The following is a 19,916-nucleotide window of genomic DNA, read 5'->3' on the forward strand; positions in this document are numbered from 1 at the left end:
TACAGATGCTCACATCTGTCAAAATCCTTCTGAATCTTCTAAGTGAGGTCTAAGTAGACCACTCCTCCAAGGACCATCCTTCCTCAACTTCTTTTCTCTCTCAGTTGCAATGGTAACATAGTCAAATCCAAGGAGTAAATTAATAAAGCTTATTGCTTCATTGAAAGAATAAATACTTACAAAGTAAGAAGCTGGGTCATGTTGCTGAAACTCTGGTTTGAGAGAGTACTGATTCTGTTGTTGCTTAAATCTCTACAAAAAACAACACAGCAGATTTAGAAATCTTCTGTGTTATAACACGGATATTTAAAAATGAACCGTAACATTGTTACTGATAAATACAATTTATTAGCACATGATTTTAAATTTGGTTTATCATATTATCTGTAGCAGAAGACTCACTATGTTTTGGATTTGCAGTTATTAACAAGATCATCCAAACTGAACAAGAACACCAATGGAACAAAAAGAATTGTAACTTATATATTAAAATTGTATGAAATATGTTTACTTGAATACAACATTGTTTCTATATATTTAAATAAATTCCTGGCTGTGTCTTTGTATTAAAGAAGATATGCATTGAAAGAGTCATTGCCCTCTTTTAAAGGATGCATACATTCAATATTTTTTGCAAAAATGTAAAGATGAGTCAATACTTTATGCATACATACTGCAATGTGACTTATCTCTTATCAAGACAGATTGGCCCTTGCCTTTTTCGATGCAAGCACAGCTATCATGTTGAAACAAACACGCCTAATTTTTAAATCTAATGACTTTTTTTTTTAAAATAAGTTTTAATAATCCTTTGATTTTTCACTACACGGCCCTCTACTGTTGAAAAATCCCAAGCAAAGAAACTAAACCAACTTTTTTTTCATAGCTGAGTTGAATACCTTCAGGTTAAATCCCAATTTTTTTACTACTGGTTCTATGGGCATGGCTTGGTGGGCGTGGTGTGGCTTGGTGGGCGTGGCTTGGTGGGCATGGCAGGGGAAGGATATTGCAAAATCTCCATTCCCACCCCACTCCAGAGGAAGGATAATGCAAAATCTCCATTCCCTCCTCACTCCTGGGAGAAGGATATTGCAAAATCTCCATTCCCACCCCACTCTGGGGCCAGCCAGATTTGCCAGTTCTCCGAACTGCTCAAAATTTCCGCTACTGGTTCTCCAGAACCTGTCAGAATCTGCTGGATTTCACCCTACTTCGGTTCATTTATGCTCACCAACAGCAAACAGGTCTTTTTCGGGGTTACAAGAGATTCTGCTTCTACATCCCCTAAAAAAAAAACCCCTCAGACATGATAGTTAGATCCCAAAGCAGGCCTCTTCCAAAATATAGCATAAAACAACACTTCAGAAATGATACCAGCGCAGAGAAATGCTCTGGAAGTTACTCACATCAGAGTTAAGTGCTTGTAGTTTGATAATTCTTTGGGAACAAGGGTGAACTGGTTTCCATCTAAATAACTACAAAAAGGAAGGCATGTATTATTTAGCTGAAATCATTAAGAGTTTATTTCACCACCTTAATATTCAGGGGTGAAGCCAGATGCGAGAAGCACAATTTTGCGAGATCAAAGTTTAACCTCTACTTTGCAAGCAATGCTACTCTAGTTCCATACAGAATGAGCTCCCAAGTTTCCTCTTTCCACTATGTGTTTGAGATGGATTAATGTTTATATGTATTTATATATCAGGATGTAGGTATATCCATATGTATGTATATAGCATGTCTGTATGTGCGTTGTATGTGTGTACACTTTTGAGGGCAGACAACTGAATTTCATTTTTAATGTGTGCCAAGGTGCCCACAGGGGGAAAAAATGACAATAAAGGTTATTTTATCTTTAATGTATTCTACACTGGAGTCTAAACAGACAGTCTTTGAAATCTAATATGAAGCCAATAGCAATTGATTCATTAATATATATATATTATATATATTATCTTGCTTGGTAGAACATAGCTATTTTGTATAGGTCTTCCTAGACTTACGACTGCAATTGAGTCCAAAATTTCTGTTGTTGAGTGAGACAGTTGTTGAATGAATTGGGACACTGCGACTGTCATAAATACAAGTCAATTCCCAAGCTTCCAAACTGGATCAAGTGACCATGGGAATACTAGAATGCTTGTAAGTGTTCAGATATGCACAAAACAAGAGGTTTTTTTTTAAAGGTGTTACTTACAGTTCGGTCACTTCTTTTGGGATGCCTTTAGGTAGAGCCTTCAGGCCCTTGTTACTGCAACGGACTACAGTATCCAGACAGGTGCATTCAGCAGGACAACGGGACAAGGGAGAGCAACTGTTGTCATCATTCCCTAGTTAAAATATAAAATAAAACAAGAGTTACCCGGTGGTAAGATGGGCAGCCAATATAATAAAAATGCAATGCAATGCAATGCAATGCAACACAACTAGGGATGACATGATAGCAGTCTTCCAATATCTGAGGGACTGTCACAGAGAAGAGGGGGTCAGGTTATTCTCCAAAGCATCAGAGGGCAGGACAAGAAGCAATGGGTGGAAACTCATCAAGGAGAGAAACAACCTGGAACTGAGGAGGAATTTCCTGACAGGGACAACAATTAATCAGTGGAGCAACTTGCCTCCAGAAGTTGTGAATTCTGCAACACAGGAAGTTTTTAAGAAGATGTTGGATAACCGTTTGTCTGAAGTGGTGTAGGGTTTCCTGCCTAGGCAGGGGGTTGGACTAGAAGACCTCCAAGGTCCCTTCCAACTCTGTTATTCTGCATTCTGATCTGTTCTGCTCTACTCTACTCTACTCTACTCTACTCTACTCTACTCTACTCTACTCTACTCTACTCTACTCTACTCTATTCTATTCTGACAAGACAAGACAAGACAAGGCAAGGCAAGGCAAGGCAAGGCAAGGCAAGACAAGACAAAAGCATTCAACCAGGGTGGACTTCTTATGTTTAATACCAGTGGGAATGATATATTTGCCATCTGTTACTTTTTATTTGTACACTTTCTATTTGTATCATTAGAGTTTTATGGTTGTTAGTTTGTTTCTCCTGTTTTTCCTTCACTTTGTATTTTAACTTTGGAAATGAAATAAAAAAAAATTGCAAAAATAAAATAAATAAGCTTTATTCAGCTAAGGGCACCTAATATAGACAATGAGATGCCTATTAGTGTTCCACTCAATAGACATTTTGAAGCCATTATACCTCCAATTGTGTCTTCAAGGACATATTTCAATTATACCTTCAAGAATACATTTCCATTATCCATCTAATAGTTTCTTAGGAAGTGGGAGATTACAGCATTTCTGTTGCTAGAGTAACTGGAGTATTGCATAAACATCGTAAGCATAATAATCATTCTGTGTTATTACAATAGCTGAATCTCTAAAATGAAACGTAGCAGAAGGAAAAGAAAAGAAGAAAAAAAAAAACCCAGAAAGAAAATACAGTCTGGCCAAAGAGAGTAGAAGACCTTTGGATCTAAAATTATCTTTTTTTCTGGCTTTTGAGTAGCCTGCAGTTCCATTTCTATATCACAAATTGCTCGTGTTCATTTTCCGATCAGGACATCATGCAATACAGCAATAGAAGGGTAAGAGCTGAAGAAAAATAAATCTATTGGTAGCTAATTATTCACAGAAAAGGAAACCGTGTTGTTTTGAATGTTTTTGCTATAAGTGTCATTGTACCACTGCAATTATACCACAAATGTCATAGACAAATCCACATATAAACAGCAACACAAGATAGTTGCATTTTCTCATGCTTGATCCTTTGTCATCTGAAGGCCAGAAAAAGCCAGATTTCTGGAGGAAAGTACTTATTGTTGAAAATGATAAGAAACAAAATGAGGTTGTGTACCATTTTTGTGTGTTGCGTGCTTGACCACAATTTCTTCATCTATTAATAGGACTTCAATGAAGTTCAGCTCACATTTTGGCTCACAAATAAATCATGATTATGGATACTTTTAAAGGCTCACCAAGTATCCCTCAACAATGTGGGGCCAACAACCCATCTGTCTACATGAGCTCTAGTTCAACCATTGGAGGAGACCTTGCACGAGATCCTATAAAAGAAAATCCTTCATTCCTTTCTTGATCTTAATGGATCCATGTGGACGGATGATGGTCCCCCTGGATGAGATTCTTCAGGTATTCCAGAATGAGACCTCACTCGTGCTAGTCTATTTTAACATATTTAACACATTGTGTATATTGGGACAGGCAACTGTGGACTCTTTATGACCTGTGGGCCTGAACTCACAGAATTCCTGAGCCATCATGGCTGGTTCAGGAATTCTGGGAGTTGAACTCCACAGGTCCCAGAGTTGCCTATGTTTGGCCTACGTCATGAAAGCAACATGAAGTTGAAGTCCACAGTTCATAAATGGACCGTAATTGCCTACTTCTGACCTACGTCATGAAAGCAAAGCTAAACGCCAGGGGTAGAAGAACTTTACAACCACTAGTAGGAACTTAAGGGCTGTGACAAAAGAAATCAAGAACCACCGCGATTCAAGTATCCCCCGCCAGTCATAAAATTTACAGTAATGCTTAGTGGCTTTTCTTTTGTACCTGAAGATCTCAAAACAGCTGCACCCAGATAGATTCAGCAGAGCGATCCTAAGTTACAGCATAACTTTTGCATTTTGAGAAGGTCCGAGTACACCACTTATGGTCTTCTTAATTAATCTGGATGTGAACCAAGTTAGAATTGATTCAACTCTTGGTATCTCCTGACACATGATATATCCATTTTATGCTCCACACGAAATGAAGAAAATTCACCTTTCTTATTTCAGAAAGATCCCTGAAGTCCGTTCTCATGTCTCCCCCTCCCTCTGAATTTAATGGGTTTACATACAATTAACTGAGAGTGGAACTTCAGCTGGAGCCCAACAGATTGTAAAACAATCTCTGGTTATTCGTGACCTATTTTTTTTTTCCAGGAAGAAGCGAATTAGAACAAGTGGAAGAGTGCCAATTGTTCAGCCTATAGATCTTGTACCTGCCTCTGCTCAACTCAAGGTTAAAGTCAGCCATATGAATGGAGGTAGTCCTCGACTTACAACAGTTCGTTTAGTGACCATTCGAAGTTACAACGGGATTGAAAAAAGTAAGCTATAAAAGTTTTTCACAGTTATGTCCTTTGCAGCAGTTCCACATCGCTCAGCTGATCATTTGAACTTTTTTTTTTTTTACATTTTTTACTTTTTAGGCATTTTTTTTACTACCGGTTTGGGCGAATAGGTATTAAAAAATGCTTTTAAAAGGTAAAAAAAAAAAAAAAAAGCATTTCACCCCTGGAGTGACTTCATCCCAGGACTGAGTCAGGGTTCCAAGTTTGTTCCCCTCCAGAGGTTCCTCATATTGCTATCAACTGCCATGGGATTTCAACTGAATTATTAAGAGGTAACTAGGTTTTTTTTCCTTGAAAACATTTTGCTTCTCATCCAAGAAGCTTCTTCAGTTCTGAAGAATGAGAAGTGAAATGTTTTCAAGGGGAAAAAAAAAATCAAGGAAGTCCGGTGGCCGTCTGGAAAAGCCCCTTTGGGACATGACCTGGATGACTGAGACTTTCATTGGAGTTATTAGAGCGGAGTAGTAACTCATTGGAGGAGGCAGCGGGTGCTCACGGATTTTAAGAGACTCTGTACTAACGGCGTGATGTGATGCCCAGTCTTGGCTGAGCCCAGGGACTGCCTGCCTTACCATCTTCACAGGTGAAATCCTGAATGGCAACATCCTGTATGGGGATCTCCTTGAGGAAGTAAGGCTTCTGGCAGCGAGGATTGCCCGTCACGATGCGTTTCTTCTGCAGCCACTCGCCCAGCCAGGCCAGGTGGCAGTTGCAATTGAAGGGATTGGCTAAGAGGTTCCTGCAAAGGGCAACGCCACCACATGCAAAGAAAAGAAACAATTCAGACATCCGCAGCAATTAAAAGTTCTTTCATTTTGTTTTTGTTTTTTTTTTAAAAAAAGTGGCTGATAACTCTTTGTTTATTTTCGGTAAGAGAAATAAAAATTATTGCTTTGCTTCTTTGTCCTTTATCCAATTTTATCCCATAAAACTCAAACTTACCCCAAAATGACAACCTCAAAACCTGCGTTGAGGCCTTCTCATTAACAACGGAAAACCTACCTTCCATCTGTAGTCAAAACACCGGTGTCTACCCCAATTCCCCCTTCTCCAAAAATTCTATCCAGGAGAGCCATCTTTGACTTGGAGCTTAGAAAATATTGAGAAACAATTTAAAGATGTCACAGATCTGACTTGCTGACAGAATATCTACGCCTGATAATGTAGTAATTTAATATAGAGATGAAGACTGATTGCCTTGTATTATTAAGCTTAACCTGACGATTGTTCTTTCATTAATTTGTCTCCTCAAGATTTCCATCCTTTATCTGCTCCAGAGAATGGCTTTCCCATCTAAACTGACAGCTGAGTTGATTACATGTCGCTTACAAAATGAATTTGCCTGCAGAAGTTTCAAGGCTTCCTGGAAGTTCACGTTTCAGGAAAGACCTTTGACAATTTCATTATTTATAAACATGCCATCTTAAATAGGCGCAAATTAGTCATCAGGTATAACTTGTCACGTTTCAAGTGGAAAGAGGATTAAGTGTGTTGGCAATTACGTGTCTCAGGAATTCCTACCCCAGAAACTTGCATTTTTTTAAGTATAGCACATTTACTTCTCCTTCCCCCTTTCCCATTAATTTGGCTTTTCTTCCAGTAAAAATAAAACAATTTCAAGACCAGGTGGTTCTGGAAAAGGACGTTTCAAATATATCCATATAGAATGCAACCTCTTTTTTTTAGCTGGGAGTAAGGGACACAGTGGCTAAGACACTGAGCTTGTCAATCGAAAGATCGGCAGTTCAGCGGTTCGAATCCCTAGTGCCGCATAACAGGGTGAGCTCCCATTACTTGTCCCAGCTTCTGCCAACCTAGCAGATCAAAAGCACATAAAAAATGCAAGTAGAAAAATAGGAACCACTTTGGCGTTCCGTGCGCCTTCGGTGTTTAGTCATGCCGGCCACATGACCACGGAGACGTCTTCGGACAGCGCTGGCTCTTCGGCTTTGAAACGGAGATGAGCACCGCCCCCCTAGAGCTGGGAACGACTAGCACACATGTGCGAGGGGAACCTTTACCTTTACCTTTAAGTTTGACTTGATGGTTTAGACCTGCAGAGGCTCACTTACTGAATATATTTAAAGAACAGTAAAGAGGATTATAGGGGCCTGGAGGCTAAAACATAGGAAGAACAGTTGCAGGAATTGGGTATGTCTAGTTTGATGAAAAGAAGTACTAAGGGTGATATGATAGCAGTCTTCCAATACCTCAGGGGCTGCCCCAAAGAAGAGGGAGTCAAGCTCTTCTCCAAAGCACCTGAAGGCAGGACAAGAAGCAATGGGTGGAAACTCATCAAGGAGAGAAGCAACTTAGAACTAAGGAGAAACGTCCTAACAGTGAGGACAATTAACCAGTGGAACAACTTGCCTCCTGAAGTTGTGGGTGCTCCAGCACTGGTGGTTTTTAAGAAGAGATTGGACAACTATTTATCTGAAATGGTATAAGGTCTCCTGCTTGAACAGGAGGTTAGACTAGAAGACCTCCAAGGTCCCTTCCAACTCTTCGATTATGTTATTCTGCTTCTCTTCTTAAACCAAATAAGACTGATCTTCAGTTGTCTCTTTCTTCATAGACTGCAGGCTGGTTTACGACTGTTACACTAGAATTGTCGCAGCCTCCAGCCCCAAAACTCAGCCATCAAAAGCAACTTGTCAAGTGAAACCTATTGTGACCCTTTCTACGTTCCCATCAGCTATTAATGTTCTGTATGTCACGTTTTCTAACGTGTTATCAATATCTCTGATTAACCGTAACTTATGGACTGAATCTCTATTAACCGAAGCCAACTTACAGCGTGGAGAGAGAATGAAGGGTGTCGAAGGCACCGGGAGCTACGGTGGTTATCTGGTTGTCGTACAAGGAGAGCAGCCGGACAGAACTCAGACCTGTGAAGCTGTCATTGCTCACACAGCTAATTCGGTTGCTCCTGAGCATTCTGAAGAAGAAGAAATAGGAACAAACTCTTTATTTCACCCACTCATTATTATTCCTTAGATGTTGCTAAATAGCCTGGATGTGCAAAACAGCATCTTAGAACATCCTGAACCATTCCACGTCTACTTTGGGCCATACCAATATGGCTGTTCTGGGGGTTAGGGGGTCATGGTGCTTGGGATGGGGTCCAGGCTCAACTGGAAGGATGCTTTCGGATCATCACAAATGGCTTCAGGGCCAGAGAAAAACTTCTCAAAATCTATTGGACTGATCCAATCAGTGTGGCTCAGAAAATAAACATTCTGTTCCTGGAACAGGATATTTTATACTTCCTTAGTAGATGATACAGGGAAATAATCAAAACCTTTTAAAAGCGAAAGTTAGAATATTTCGGACATGTGATGCAACCCCCAGAAAAATATGGCATCCTTCATTTAATCCTCCAGGGAAAGGTTGAAGGCAAACGAGGCCCAGGCAGAAGAAGAAAATCATGGCTTCAAAAATCTAAGGGACTGGTTTGGACAAAACTCAGCAGCACTTTTTCGTGTGGCTGTTGATAAAAATAGGATCGCCAACATAGAATAGAATAGAATTCTTTATTGGCCAAGTGTGATTGGACACACAAGGAATTTGTCTTGGTGCATATCGCCAAGACAAATGCATATCAACTGAATGATGGAGAATGGATGGATTTATGAATTTCTCCACCATCCAGATAGAGCTGAAGAAGCTTCTTGGATGAGAAGTGAGACGTCTTCAAGGAAAAACAAATAAAGTCCAGACAGAACTGAAGAAGCTTCTTGGATGAGAAGCAAAACATCTTCAAAGAAAAACAAAGGAAGTCCAGTTGCCTTTTGAAAAAGCACCTTTGGGACAACCCTGACCTGGATGACAGAGAATCTCCACAGACATTTAAATGCAAAGAATAAGGAAAAAATGCAGACTTACAAAGTCTTCAGACTTTCCAGCCCTTTCAACATTTTGTGTCGTACGTTTTCGAGCCTGTTACTGGTTAGCAAAAGTTCATTGACTCCGGCAGCTCCTTCAAATACGCCTTCTTCAATATCAGTGATCTTGTTATTGCTTAGATTTCTGTTGCACGTTCATAATGAAGAAAATACAAATATCCTTTAGATCAATCATTTCTAGAACTGAGCTTTTTTTGTTTTTTTGACACTGATTTCAAGAGAGCAATAAGTAAGGCTTGGCATTCACATCAACCAGAGACAGGGATTCCAGAAAAGGGGAAGGAAAAATTATTTCTAAAATACTATCATAATCTAATGACAAGAATCATTTCAAGAACTTTTAAAATATTAATTTTGACATCTCAAAAGTATTTGACTTACAATAAATCCCATTTTCTGCGTGCTTGAATGTACACTAAATTTTTATCAAGGTAGAATAATGCCAACTAATATATGTTGCATTTATACACAAGTTTATAATTTGGTTTTCCACATTCATAACTAGAATGCTTTTTTCAGCCTGCTAAAAAAGGTAGTTAGCCACCCTAATCTCTATTACAAGAGAACCAAAGAAAAGCAAAGAGGGCGGTAGCAAGTTTCAAAAAAAAATAGGGCTGTAGGATTTTAAAAAGCTGATCATCAATCTTTCCCATCCGAATGTATTAAACTTTGAATAATGGCTTTCAAGGCTCATCATCATCTTTTAGCGACTCCATAATCCCTTGCGGAGTGGAGTCTGGGCAACTGAATGGAGCAAGATGAGTGTTTAATGGCCAGATGCCCTCCCTGTCGCCAATGCGGAGTTTTGTTCAGCAGATACATTCTCATTGTGCCCAGAGAGAGAAATATCTGCCTCTACCTAGGATCGAACTCACAGCCTCCTGACTGTGAGGCGAGAGCGCCACTTTAATGGCTTTCAAGACTGATGTCAGTCTTTTGAGGTAGGCCAGGTCAGGAAAACATGACTCTCAGCAATTCCACTTTATGGTCATGGGGTATAATAACAGAATTTTGAAAGCCTGTTCAAATTTTTCTCTGTCCCATCTTATGCTAAACAAAATCAAAGTGGAATTCCCTTGAGCTTGTTTCTGACCCTTCTCTCAATTGCAGGATTGTGTAAGTCTGTTCTCCAAGTTCAACCCCTTCCTCATTTATACCTTCCCCAAGATCAACTGTGTTCCTTTTAGAATGAGACACTGAGATTTCTAAACAACTTATATGAAACTTTTGTAGCCTCTTATCCATCAACTCCGATAGGACTCCCCCGTTTCTGGAATTCTGATTGGGACCACAATATACTATCTGGAATTTGCAGATGCAACCTATCCGAAGGCATCCAGATTATGATGAGTTGATCTTTGAGGATGTTTTGTGATAAATATCACAGGTGGTTCGTCTCAACAGCCTTACTTTCCTACTAGACTATTTCTTTTTTTATTTTATTTTTAAAAAGTTAACGATTGCACTGAGACCACTTACACCAGGACAGGCTGTTAAATTTTACTCACATTTTACGCAGCTGGGGAAGCTTCTTAAAGATCCCCGTGGCTTCCAGCACTGTAAATTCATTGTTATTGAGTCTCCTGTAAATGGAAACCATAATAAATATCTATGTTCGAGTTCATGTCTTTAGTAAATCTATGCAAAAACACCAATTAATAACATGCTGTCAAATTTTGAGACCCCAAAATAAAAAAAAAAGATTGACCACCTGGTGAAAATAAGCAGACATCGACTGACTGCAGATTTTGATACAGCAGCTGGGAGGAGTAAGCATCAGGATTTTATCTCAAAAACGAATAGCGTATAATAGTTACAAACAATAAGATACGCATTCACTATGAGGGATGCAGAAATCAGACACTAAGCAAGTTATGTTTATAGTTATTTATGGATTTACTTATCTGGGTTTACATTTGTGCAATAAGCAAAATTTATTGGCCGGATTACAACAATTCGTAATTTAAACAGGCTACAGATGTTCCTGAAAAATCCTGCTTAATTAATCTACCAAATGCAAACAGATTCCATATGATTTTAATAAGTAGATTGGTATGCATATCCCACCAATTGAAGAATATATCTGTCTTCAGATCACTAGTTGTTATTGTCCTTTCCCAAAATAATTGACAGATCGATTCAATCTGACATTACACGAAGAATCTGCTGATCTGTCTTCCTTTTATGTGAATATGCCTTTTTTTTATACATTTTCCAATGCTTCATAAATGATTGCACATACATACACAACAATTGGTTTCAGAATATCAAAGGAAAGCTATGGCATGTGTGTATTGCATTAAAAAGTTGTGCCATACATAGGTAGCCTTTTCATCTGTAGAGACAGTCCTAGATTTACGACCACAATTGAGCCCAAAATTTCTGCTGCTACATGAGACATGAGGCTAAGTGAGTTTTGCCCCATTTTACGACCTTTCTTGACAAAGTTGTTAACTGAATCACTGCAGTTGTTAAGTTAGTAACACAATTGTTAAGTGAATCTTGCCTTCCCCTTTAACTTTGCTTGTATTTCACATGTGACAAAACTATTAATTGCAACGCATTTCTAGAAACAAAATGTGCATTCATTTCAAAAGTAATTGTAGAAAATGTAGAGGCAGAAAACAAATGGACATAACAGGATCTTTTTAAGGAATGTGCTACGTTAAATTCTTAATGTGAAAGTCTTGAAGCGTATCACATCCTCTCTGGAAAACTTCCCTTTTGAATTTTGCTATCTGTTTCCCATCTGAAAGTCTTAGAGGGCGAATGAATGAATGAATGAATGAATGGATGGATGGATGGATGGATGGATGAATGAACAGAACAGAACAGAACAGAACAGAACAGAACAGAATAACAGATTTGGAAGGGACCTTGGAGGTCTTCTAGTCCAACCCCCTGCCCAGGCAGGAAACCCTAGACCACTTCAGACAAATGGCTGCCCAATCTCTTCTTAAAAACTTCCAGTGTTGGAGCATTTACAACTTCTGGAGGCAAGTTGCTCCACTGATGAATTGTTCTCACTGTCAGGAAATTTCTCCTTAGTTCTAGGTTGCTTCTCTCCTTGATGAGTTTCCACCCGTTGCTTCTTGTTCTACCCTCAGGTGCTTTGGAGAATAGTTTGACTCTCTCTTCTTTGGGGCAGCCCCTCAAATATTGGAACATTTAAGACTTACAATTAGTGCATCCAAATTGTACTTCATCATAGTCTGAGTCTTTCTTATTATTTTAAATTTGTATTTTTTATTATTTATTATATAAATTACAGGCCAGTTGTAGCTCCAAAGAGGTTATTTTGCTGTGCCTGACCACTCTGCCGTCCCATTTCCCTTTAAATAACATGGTTTTGAGTCTTATCTGCTACAGTTTGCCTCGTCCCTAACGCAGTTCAGTACAAATTTTGGCAGCAACCCCCAAGCACATGGGTTGAATTAACAAGTCAATCCTTAAACGAAGCCTCCTGAAAGCAAGTGTCATTATGCCTGTTGCTAAATCAGTTCTCTTCCTTGCTTAGAAAAACTCCTCCGTTAGCAAGCATTCCCCGAGGTTGTTTCTGTTCTCCGCTCCCTTCCAGCTGTGAAACACAGCAGAGAATATAATTGGAAGGGCTTCAGTTTGTCGTTTGTATCGTAACAAGCACAGGGAACTGCAGCTCAGAGATTGATATCGCCCGAAGCACCGAGCTTCTTTCTTCTAAAACAAATGTTAACAATATTGTCAACAATAAAAATGGAGGTAGGCCTCATAATAATATTAAAGCATTCGTGGATAAAATAATTACAATGACGATGATGATGTGCCGAAGCTACTAATAATATACTTGTAATATCAGCTAGATGACCTGTGACCTGTTGCGTCCTTGTTTCCGAGATAGTGCCTTAATTAAACAGAGAAACAGTGGTCCAAAGCAAAAACCAGTGGGGATGGGAATGGGTTCTCAGTTGCTGAGAATGGTTTGAGTAGGGCTGAATGCTCTCTGGCAGCTGTCTGGTCGACCCAGATGGTGGAAGACTAGGGCAAGACCTACCGAAGGTCTAATGAGCCTCCAGGCAGAAGTCTGGCAACATTGAAGCGACCACAAATCTACCAAATTTTATGGGTCTCAGATTTTGGATGCATTCCTTAAGTTAGACCCTTTGAGGTACCTTGGTTCAAAATCCGTTGCCCTAGGACGCCCTGTTCTGCTCAGTTGAAGGTTACAGAGAGGAGAGTTTGAGTAGCATGGCTGTTTAAGCTTCTCTTCGAAGCGTTGACTTAAAGATGGTTCCATCAACTCACTGAATGAAACTCTTGAAATAAAGGAGCATGGATGGGACAAACCGATTCAAAGACCGGAAGATGGTTGTTGTGAACATTTCATCCAAAGGCCCACATTTTCAAGTCCAATCAAGTCAACTCACTATGTCTGAATCCAATTGCAAGTTTGCCTTAGAACCAGCCTGACTCATCCACACTCTAATTCCAATTGTAAGGATGGTGAGAATCACCACACATAAAGCTAGTGGTGATTTGGTTTGGGTTCATTTTTTTCCCCCCTTTAGCAGCTACAGACATTTCTAGGATAGCAGCCTTTGATATGTTTAGAGATATTGTAGCTTGTTCAGCTCCTTCTGCTGATTGCAGCTTTAGACTGAAGACAGGGTGGCCACAGCAGAGTTCATACATCGAAACTTCGTCTTTCCCTTCCCATAAGCAACAATATCAATCAGGTAGTCCTCAACTTATAACAGTTCATTTAGTGACTGTCCGAAGTTACAACGGCACTGAAAAAAGTGACTTGGGAACTATTTTTCACTTAATGACCATTGCAGCATCCCCAGGGTCAGGTAATTCAGATTTCAGTAACAGTAACAGAGCTGGAAGGGATCTTGGAGGCCATCTAGTCCAACCCCATGCTCACGCAGGAGACCTGTACTAGGGATTCGAACCGCCAAACTGCCGACCTTTCTGATCGACAAGCTCAGTGTCTTAGCCACTGAGCCACCTAGTTTGGCAACTGGTTCGTACTTATGGCAGTTGCAGTGTCCCGGGGTCACGGGAGCATCTTTTGCGACCATCTGACCCGCAAAGTCAAATGGAAAGCCACAATCAGTTAAGAGCCACATGACCAATTTAACAACTGCGGTGAGTGGCTTAACCCACGTGGCGAGAAAAGTCATAAAACGGGTCAAAGCTCACTCAACAAATTTGTCCCCTAGCAAGATGAATTCTGGGCTCAGTTGCTGGACTGCCTGTCTCCAAGGCGGGACTTACAGTTCTGCCGTGTACTGTGGAATATGCTCGGGGATTTTGTTGAGCTTCTGATTGGAACAATCCACCGTGGTGCCTTCGCAACGACATTTTTCAGGGCAAGCTAAGTCCGCAAAGCAATCGCCACTCAGTTTGGATCTGTAATCTTCCGTGCCTGGGGGGGTGAAAGAAAACATAAAACACATGCGCTTAAGTCCCTGAAGGCGGTTTCCCAATATTTGGTAGAAGAAGAAGGAGGAGGAGGAGGAGGAGGAGAGAAAATAAGTCGATCTTGCAACCGAGACGAAAAGGGTTTTGTGATCATGAAGAATAGTAAAGGCTTAAGCGAGGGTTAAATTTTAGAAAGCTTGAAATTTGCGGGAGGGGAAACCCCACGCCGGTTAACATTAACAGGAGCTTTTCACAGCCTAGCCGCCCTTTCTGCTGACGAAGCTGTCGGCCAATCTATTCCGTTTTACGGTGGGAAAAACGTCCGTTTTGGCTCAATGTGCTTTTTTTAAAAAAACCCCGTTTTAGATCGTTGCACCCGTTTTTTTCCCACTTCCCCATTTTGCCAAAGCCAGCCTTTTTACGTCAACTCTCAACAATGCAGTTTACAGCCCTGCCTTGCTTCTCCGTTTGGTTTTATATTTTATTTTATTTTTTGAATCTATAATTCAGATTTAAGCCTCAGCAGCTTTTTCATGCTGTAGGAAGCTGCGTGACGTTCCATGGTGCTTGACAGAACCATGTTTTACGCATACCTCACAACCACATGGTTAGATCAAGCACAACAGAAAATCTCGCCCACTTAATCAAACTTCATCCACCGGGACAAGGAGAGGAAACAACGGGGGGAAAAGAGGGACAGGAAGGGACAGGAAAGGGTTGCAGGGAGAAACCTCAGAAGGTGGCCGTGGCCTCCCTTGGAGAGAGAACTTCCTCCGTGACGGTCACATCCCTGAATCTGAAAGGAGAGCAACACAGGCGTGCAGGAGGAGATCTGTTCACCGTTCGTTGTAAGTAAGACATGTACAACATCAAACAAACATCTAGAAAAGATCTGAGGGTTGGTTGGTTGGTTGATGGGAGGAGAGAAAGCAAAGGAGGGTTGTGGACTCTTCTTGGATCAAAGGCGAGGAGACCGAGACTCAAAAGAGAAAGTGCCTCTGATCGGAGGAGCAGGTGGCACGATCCACACACACACCCTTCATTACTTACAGCCCCAGTGGTGAACTCCTGGAAAGAGGGAGAAGAAAAGACAGACAAGGAGGAAAGAGAGACAGGGGGATCTCCAGTGAAAACAGAGCCAAAGGAAAGCCTTCCAGAAGACCAAGAGAGCCGAGATGCTTGATCTCACCTAGGATTTGAGGAACAAGTTGGCTTCAATTGGGTGCTTCCAAATCCAAGAGTTGGGTTATTGTTTTAGCACGTACCTTTAACGTACATTTCTTTGGTTGTGTGGCTTATCCCAAAAGAGAGCAGGGTTAAGGGAGGGTTTTGGGGAAGCAGAGAGGACAGCAAAAACAACGTGACTTCACACAACAATTAATTCCAGGTACGGGACGTGGTTTGCCCAAGGAAAGTCACCAATGGCCATTAGGGAACTAAGGGGAAGGGGACACAACTAAAGCAGAACCCTGTGTCATTCTGGTCATGTATGTTCACTGTTCAAGCATGCTATGCTATTGGCTGGGTGTGGAGTTTTCTGGGTGTGTTTGAAAGAAGTAGAAGAAAAAGAGCTAACTTTATGGCAAACAGCCCCACCCCAAAACAGGTTGTCATTCTGAAGTTCAAAATAATAAACTCATTTGCACTGAGTAAACACTCATTCACAAGTTGGATTCTCCCAGCTTTTAGCTTTTTATATATTATTTTTTTATGGAGCCCATCTGTCCTGAAGGTGACTTTTGCAAGACTAAGGTATGCATTCCATAGATCCATAGTGTTTAGTAACCTTAGCAACTCTTAAGCTGCGCGGACTTCAACTCCCAGAATTCCCCAGCCAGCTGTGCCAAGTGTTTGATATGATTTTAAAATGAAATAGTCATTTCATTTTTCTGATTTTTTTTTTTAAACAGAAGTCTCTACAATAACCAAAAAGGCCTTTTTCTTTTTGTAAAAGCATTTCACTACAGCAAAGAATCCAATGGATCTTCTTCCAGGAAAGCAGTAGGCCAGCCTTTATTCCTAACAAAGAGGGATATGCTATCATATCAAATAATTCTATTTATTTTTTGCTGGCAGGTCACGCGTTTGTATTTGAGTCAAAAGGTTCATTAAACTTTGAAACCCTCCTGCCAGCCAATTATTTTTCACCTATCAGGATCCTGCAATGTAAGAGTGTGATCCTATAGATCCTCCCTTGAACTATCAAGAAAGCATTGGAGTAAAGATTAGCTACACAAAATAAATAATGAAAATGGAAGCATGTGTCAAAGAGCAACAGCCAACGGGGTTGGTGTGTGGCAAGTGCAAGGAGAACTAACGTGATATAAAATAGTGGTGATGTTTTAATTCTTTTCACTTTATCAGAGCAATGGTACCCATGGATGGTCCGTGGATCCTTGGGCAAAGAAAACCTCCCCTCCAATTTTGGCTTGGCACGGTGTGATTTTGCAAGCACGGGAATCAAAGGTCATTAAAAGAAAGGAATAGAGCAAGACAAGCAGAAAAACCAAGTTCAGGGCATAAAAAAAAGCAAAGCGGGAAAGGATTCTTTGGGTTTTCTCAGCTCTTTGATCCTTAACAGGATTCTTTCGTTTTAAAGCAGCTCAGATTTTAAAGAAAAACGATGTTAAAGTAAGCAGGCTATAGCAAGACAAAATATCCTAGCAAGTTCCCCTTCAAGAAACTATGAGCTGGATATCAAGAGCTGCATGCAAAGCCCATGGGTTCTGGAAACAAATCTAGGCAACTAGCACTACTCTAAAGCAGGGGTCTCCAAGCTTGACAATTTTAAGACTTGTGGGACTTCAACTCCCAGAGTTCCCCAGGTTGCCTGCTTCGCTGGCTGAGGAACTCTGGGAGTTGAAGTCCATAAGTCTTAAAGTTGCCAAGGTTGGAGACCCTTGCTCTAAAGGGTGTTTTTACTAGTGTTAAAAAGCATGCATCACTGTGCTTAGAAGTTAATATAAAATTGCTTTGTGTGACAGCACAAGTCTGCAACTAATTGCACCGCACAGCCAAACCTACCTGGAATGAAATACTGTTCTTTAGCTACATTTAAAAAAAGAGAGAGAGAGAGAGAAAGAGAGAAAAATAGGAACCTGAGTGTCAGCAAGCAAAGAATTAATTTATTAGACTAAGTAAGGACGACAGATAGGCTAGAGTGACTACCAGGGGGGAAATGTATATTTACATCCATTGATTTTACACAGTATGCCTGGATATAAACTTATTTGCATCAAGGTTAGTTGCGTTATTCTCGAATTTGTCATAAAAAAAAAATTAACAGAATTAACTGCAGAATAGCTGGACGCCAGATGCTACAAGTTAGATTTCAGAAGAAAGAAAGGAGGAAATAGAGTAAGATTAGAAAAAAAACAAACATCACAATTTATCATGATAGAATATAAGCTTTCCCCTGTAATATAAAGGACATACGTTTCAATTTTCTGTTGCTGGTTTTTTTTTTTAAAAAAAGTTTTTCCTAGTACTCCAGGATTGGGGAAATAAAATGCTGTGAGGAATATAGCCCAATGGTCTGACTTAGTACAAAATTAAAAAGCATTATATAGTCAATTTCTAAATGTATATTTTGTGCTTAACCAAGGTTGATATGTGGGCTACTAACTCCATGGATGTTACACTTCCAGTCCAGACTTCCTTTGATTGCTAAATAATTCAACTAAGAGCCAGACAGGATTTCTGTGAAGGATGTCTGCAGTTTTCTTTCCCCTCTTCAGAGAGGCTGTGTGAATTTTCTTTGGAAGGGAAGAAAAAGTATCTGGAGAGCAAAAGAAATTACCTGAACAACGAAATTTCTTGCTTTTGATCTGCCCAATCCTTTTGTTGGCCAGACGGCGGGGGCTGGTGCAGCGAGCACCGCTGGTCTCAATGGGGTTTACGTGGAGATAATCTGCCAGCCACTTCAGATGACAGTCACAAATAAACGGGTTCTGAGCCAAATGCCTTTGACAAATAGAAAGAAAAAAAGAACACTTTAAAAAAAGGGGGGAAAAGATACTGCAGTTGGTTTTCCACCTTTGCCAAAGTTTCCTGCTCTACTTGGGGAGCGAAATCGAAATGCACATACGTACAGCGTCTGAATCGCTCGTAGAGGGGAGAAAGTGCCCTTGGCAATAGTCTGAAGCTTGTTGTCATACAAAGAGAGAAGGTTCAAATTATGTAAGTCTTGGAAAGCATCCACCCGCAGGCAGTTGATCTTGTTAGCATTTAATAATCTGTAAAACCAAAGAGAATGGAATCGTATTAGGCATTTAATTAAGCTTTCTTAAGCTTCACTGCTGTAGCGGGAGCACTTGGCCTTATATGCCGCTTCACAGTGCTCGACAGCCCCTCTCTAAGCGGTTTACAGAGTCAGCCTCTTGCCCCCAACCATGAGGGTCCTCGTTTTACCGACCTCGGAAGCAGTTTTCTTAGAATCCACTTGAGTTTTCTCAATGTGTAGTGAAGGAGCAGCATGCATCAGCAAGTTCTAGTTGACTTTTTCCCCCCTCCAGTTCTTAGTTTTAGCCTAAACATTAGGCTCTCTTGATGATTTTTCATACAAATATTCTGTTAGGACAGAGGTGGGGAACTGTGGCCCTTTTTTAAAAAAAATTGATTTATATGCTGCCCTTCTCCGGAGACTCAGGGCGGCTTACAATGCGTTAAGCAATAGCCTTCATACTTTTGTATATTTATACAAAGTCAGCTTATTGCCCCCACAATCTGGGTCCTCAGTTTACCTACCTTAGAAAGGATGGAAGGCTGAGTCAACCTTGAGCCTGGCGAGATTCGAACTTACAGTAATTGCAGACAGCTGGTCTTAATCACAATGCTTTTAGTCTGCTGAGCCACCAGGCCCTTTAATGACTTATGGACTCCAACACCCAGAATCCCTGAGCCAGATGGCTTCAGCTAAAGTCCACAAGTCATAAAAGAGGCCCCGTTCCCACTTCTGAGTTAGGATATTGCCTGTCCAGGTGGACCAGATTTAGCAAGGAGCTGCCATTTGCTTCAGACAAACTAGCACAACGTAAGATGAAAAGCGGCGTTATTGTTTACTCCAAGGAAATTTACTTCTGCCGGGTACATGTGTGCATACTTATCTATGCGTCCTTGTTTGCCTACACCACATACATGCAGATACATGCATTACACACACATATACCTATGTTGTTACAAACCAAAACAATATTTGTTTCGTAATCACATATATTTTAAAGCTAACCTCTCTGATGCAAGTAATTTTAATATATTTATATAATCATGATTCAATCATTCAACCTTTCTTTTTTCCCCCAGCTCTGTGGGACCTTGCTAGTTCCCAAATTAGTATTTAAAAGCATGGGAATACAAAAATAAATCAGATATTCCTGTTATTTCTCCAGCAGATTTTTCTTATATTCTCGGATCTATCTCTTCCTTCCTTCCTTCCTTCCTTCCTTCCTTCCTCCCTCCCTCCCTCCCT

At 40.4% G+C, this 19,916-nt stretch overlaps 1 protein-coding gene across 7 annotated transcripts in view; it reads right to left on the minus strand.

The window, feature by feature from the left end:
- SLIT2 (slit guidance ligand 2) overlaps positions 1-19,916 on the minus strand; it is a 194,851-nt gene that overhangs the window by 35,257 nt on the left and 139,678 nt on the right. For all 7 annotated transcript variants that reach the window (XM_087874999.1, XM_087874997.1, XM_060688976.2 and 4 more), the window contains exons 13-22: positions 18,541-18,684; positions 18,249-18,412; positions 14,303-14,453; positions 10,555-10,629; positions 9,027-9,170; positions 7,936-8,079; positions 5,714-5,880; positions 2,198-2,330; positions 1,407-1,475; positions 181-252 (exon numbers count right to left, since the gene is read on the minus strand). In XM_087874999.1, the coding sequence (XP_087731125.1) occupies positions 181-252; positions 1,407-1,475; positions 2,198-2,330; positions 5,714-5,880; positions 7,936-8,079; positions 9,027-9,170; positions 10,555-10,629; positions 14,303-14,453; positions 18,249-18,412; positions 18,541-18,684 (1,263 nt within the window). The remainder of the gene's footprint in view (positions 1-180; positions 253-1,406; positions 1,476-2,197; positions 2,331-5,713; positions 5,881-7,935; positions 8,080-9,026; positions 9,171-10,554; positions 10,630-14,302; positions 14,454-18,248; positions 18,413-18,540; positions 18,685-19,916) is intronic.

Source organism: Pantherophis guttatus, chromosome 8 (assembly GCF_059756535.1).
Source record: "Pantherophis guttatus breed Tessera chromosome 8, ASM5975653v1, whole genome shotgun sequence".
Classification (NCBI taxonomy): Eukaryota; Metazoa; Chordata; class Lepidosauria; order Squamata; family Colubridae; genus Pantherophis; species Pantherophis guttatus.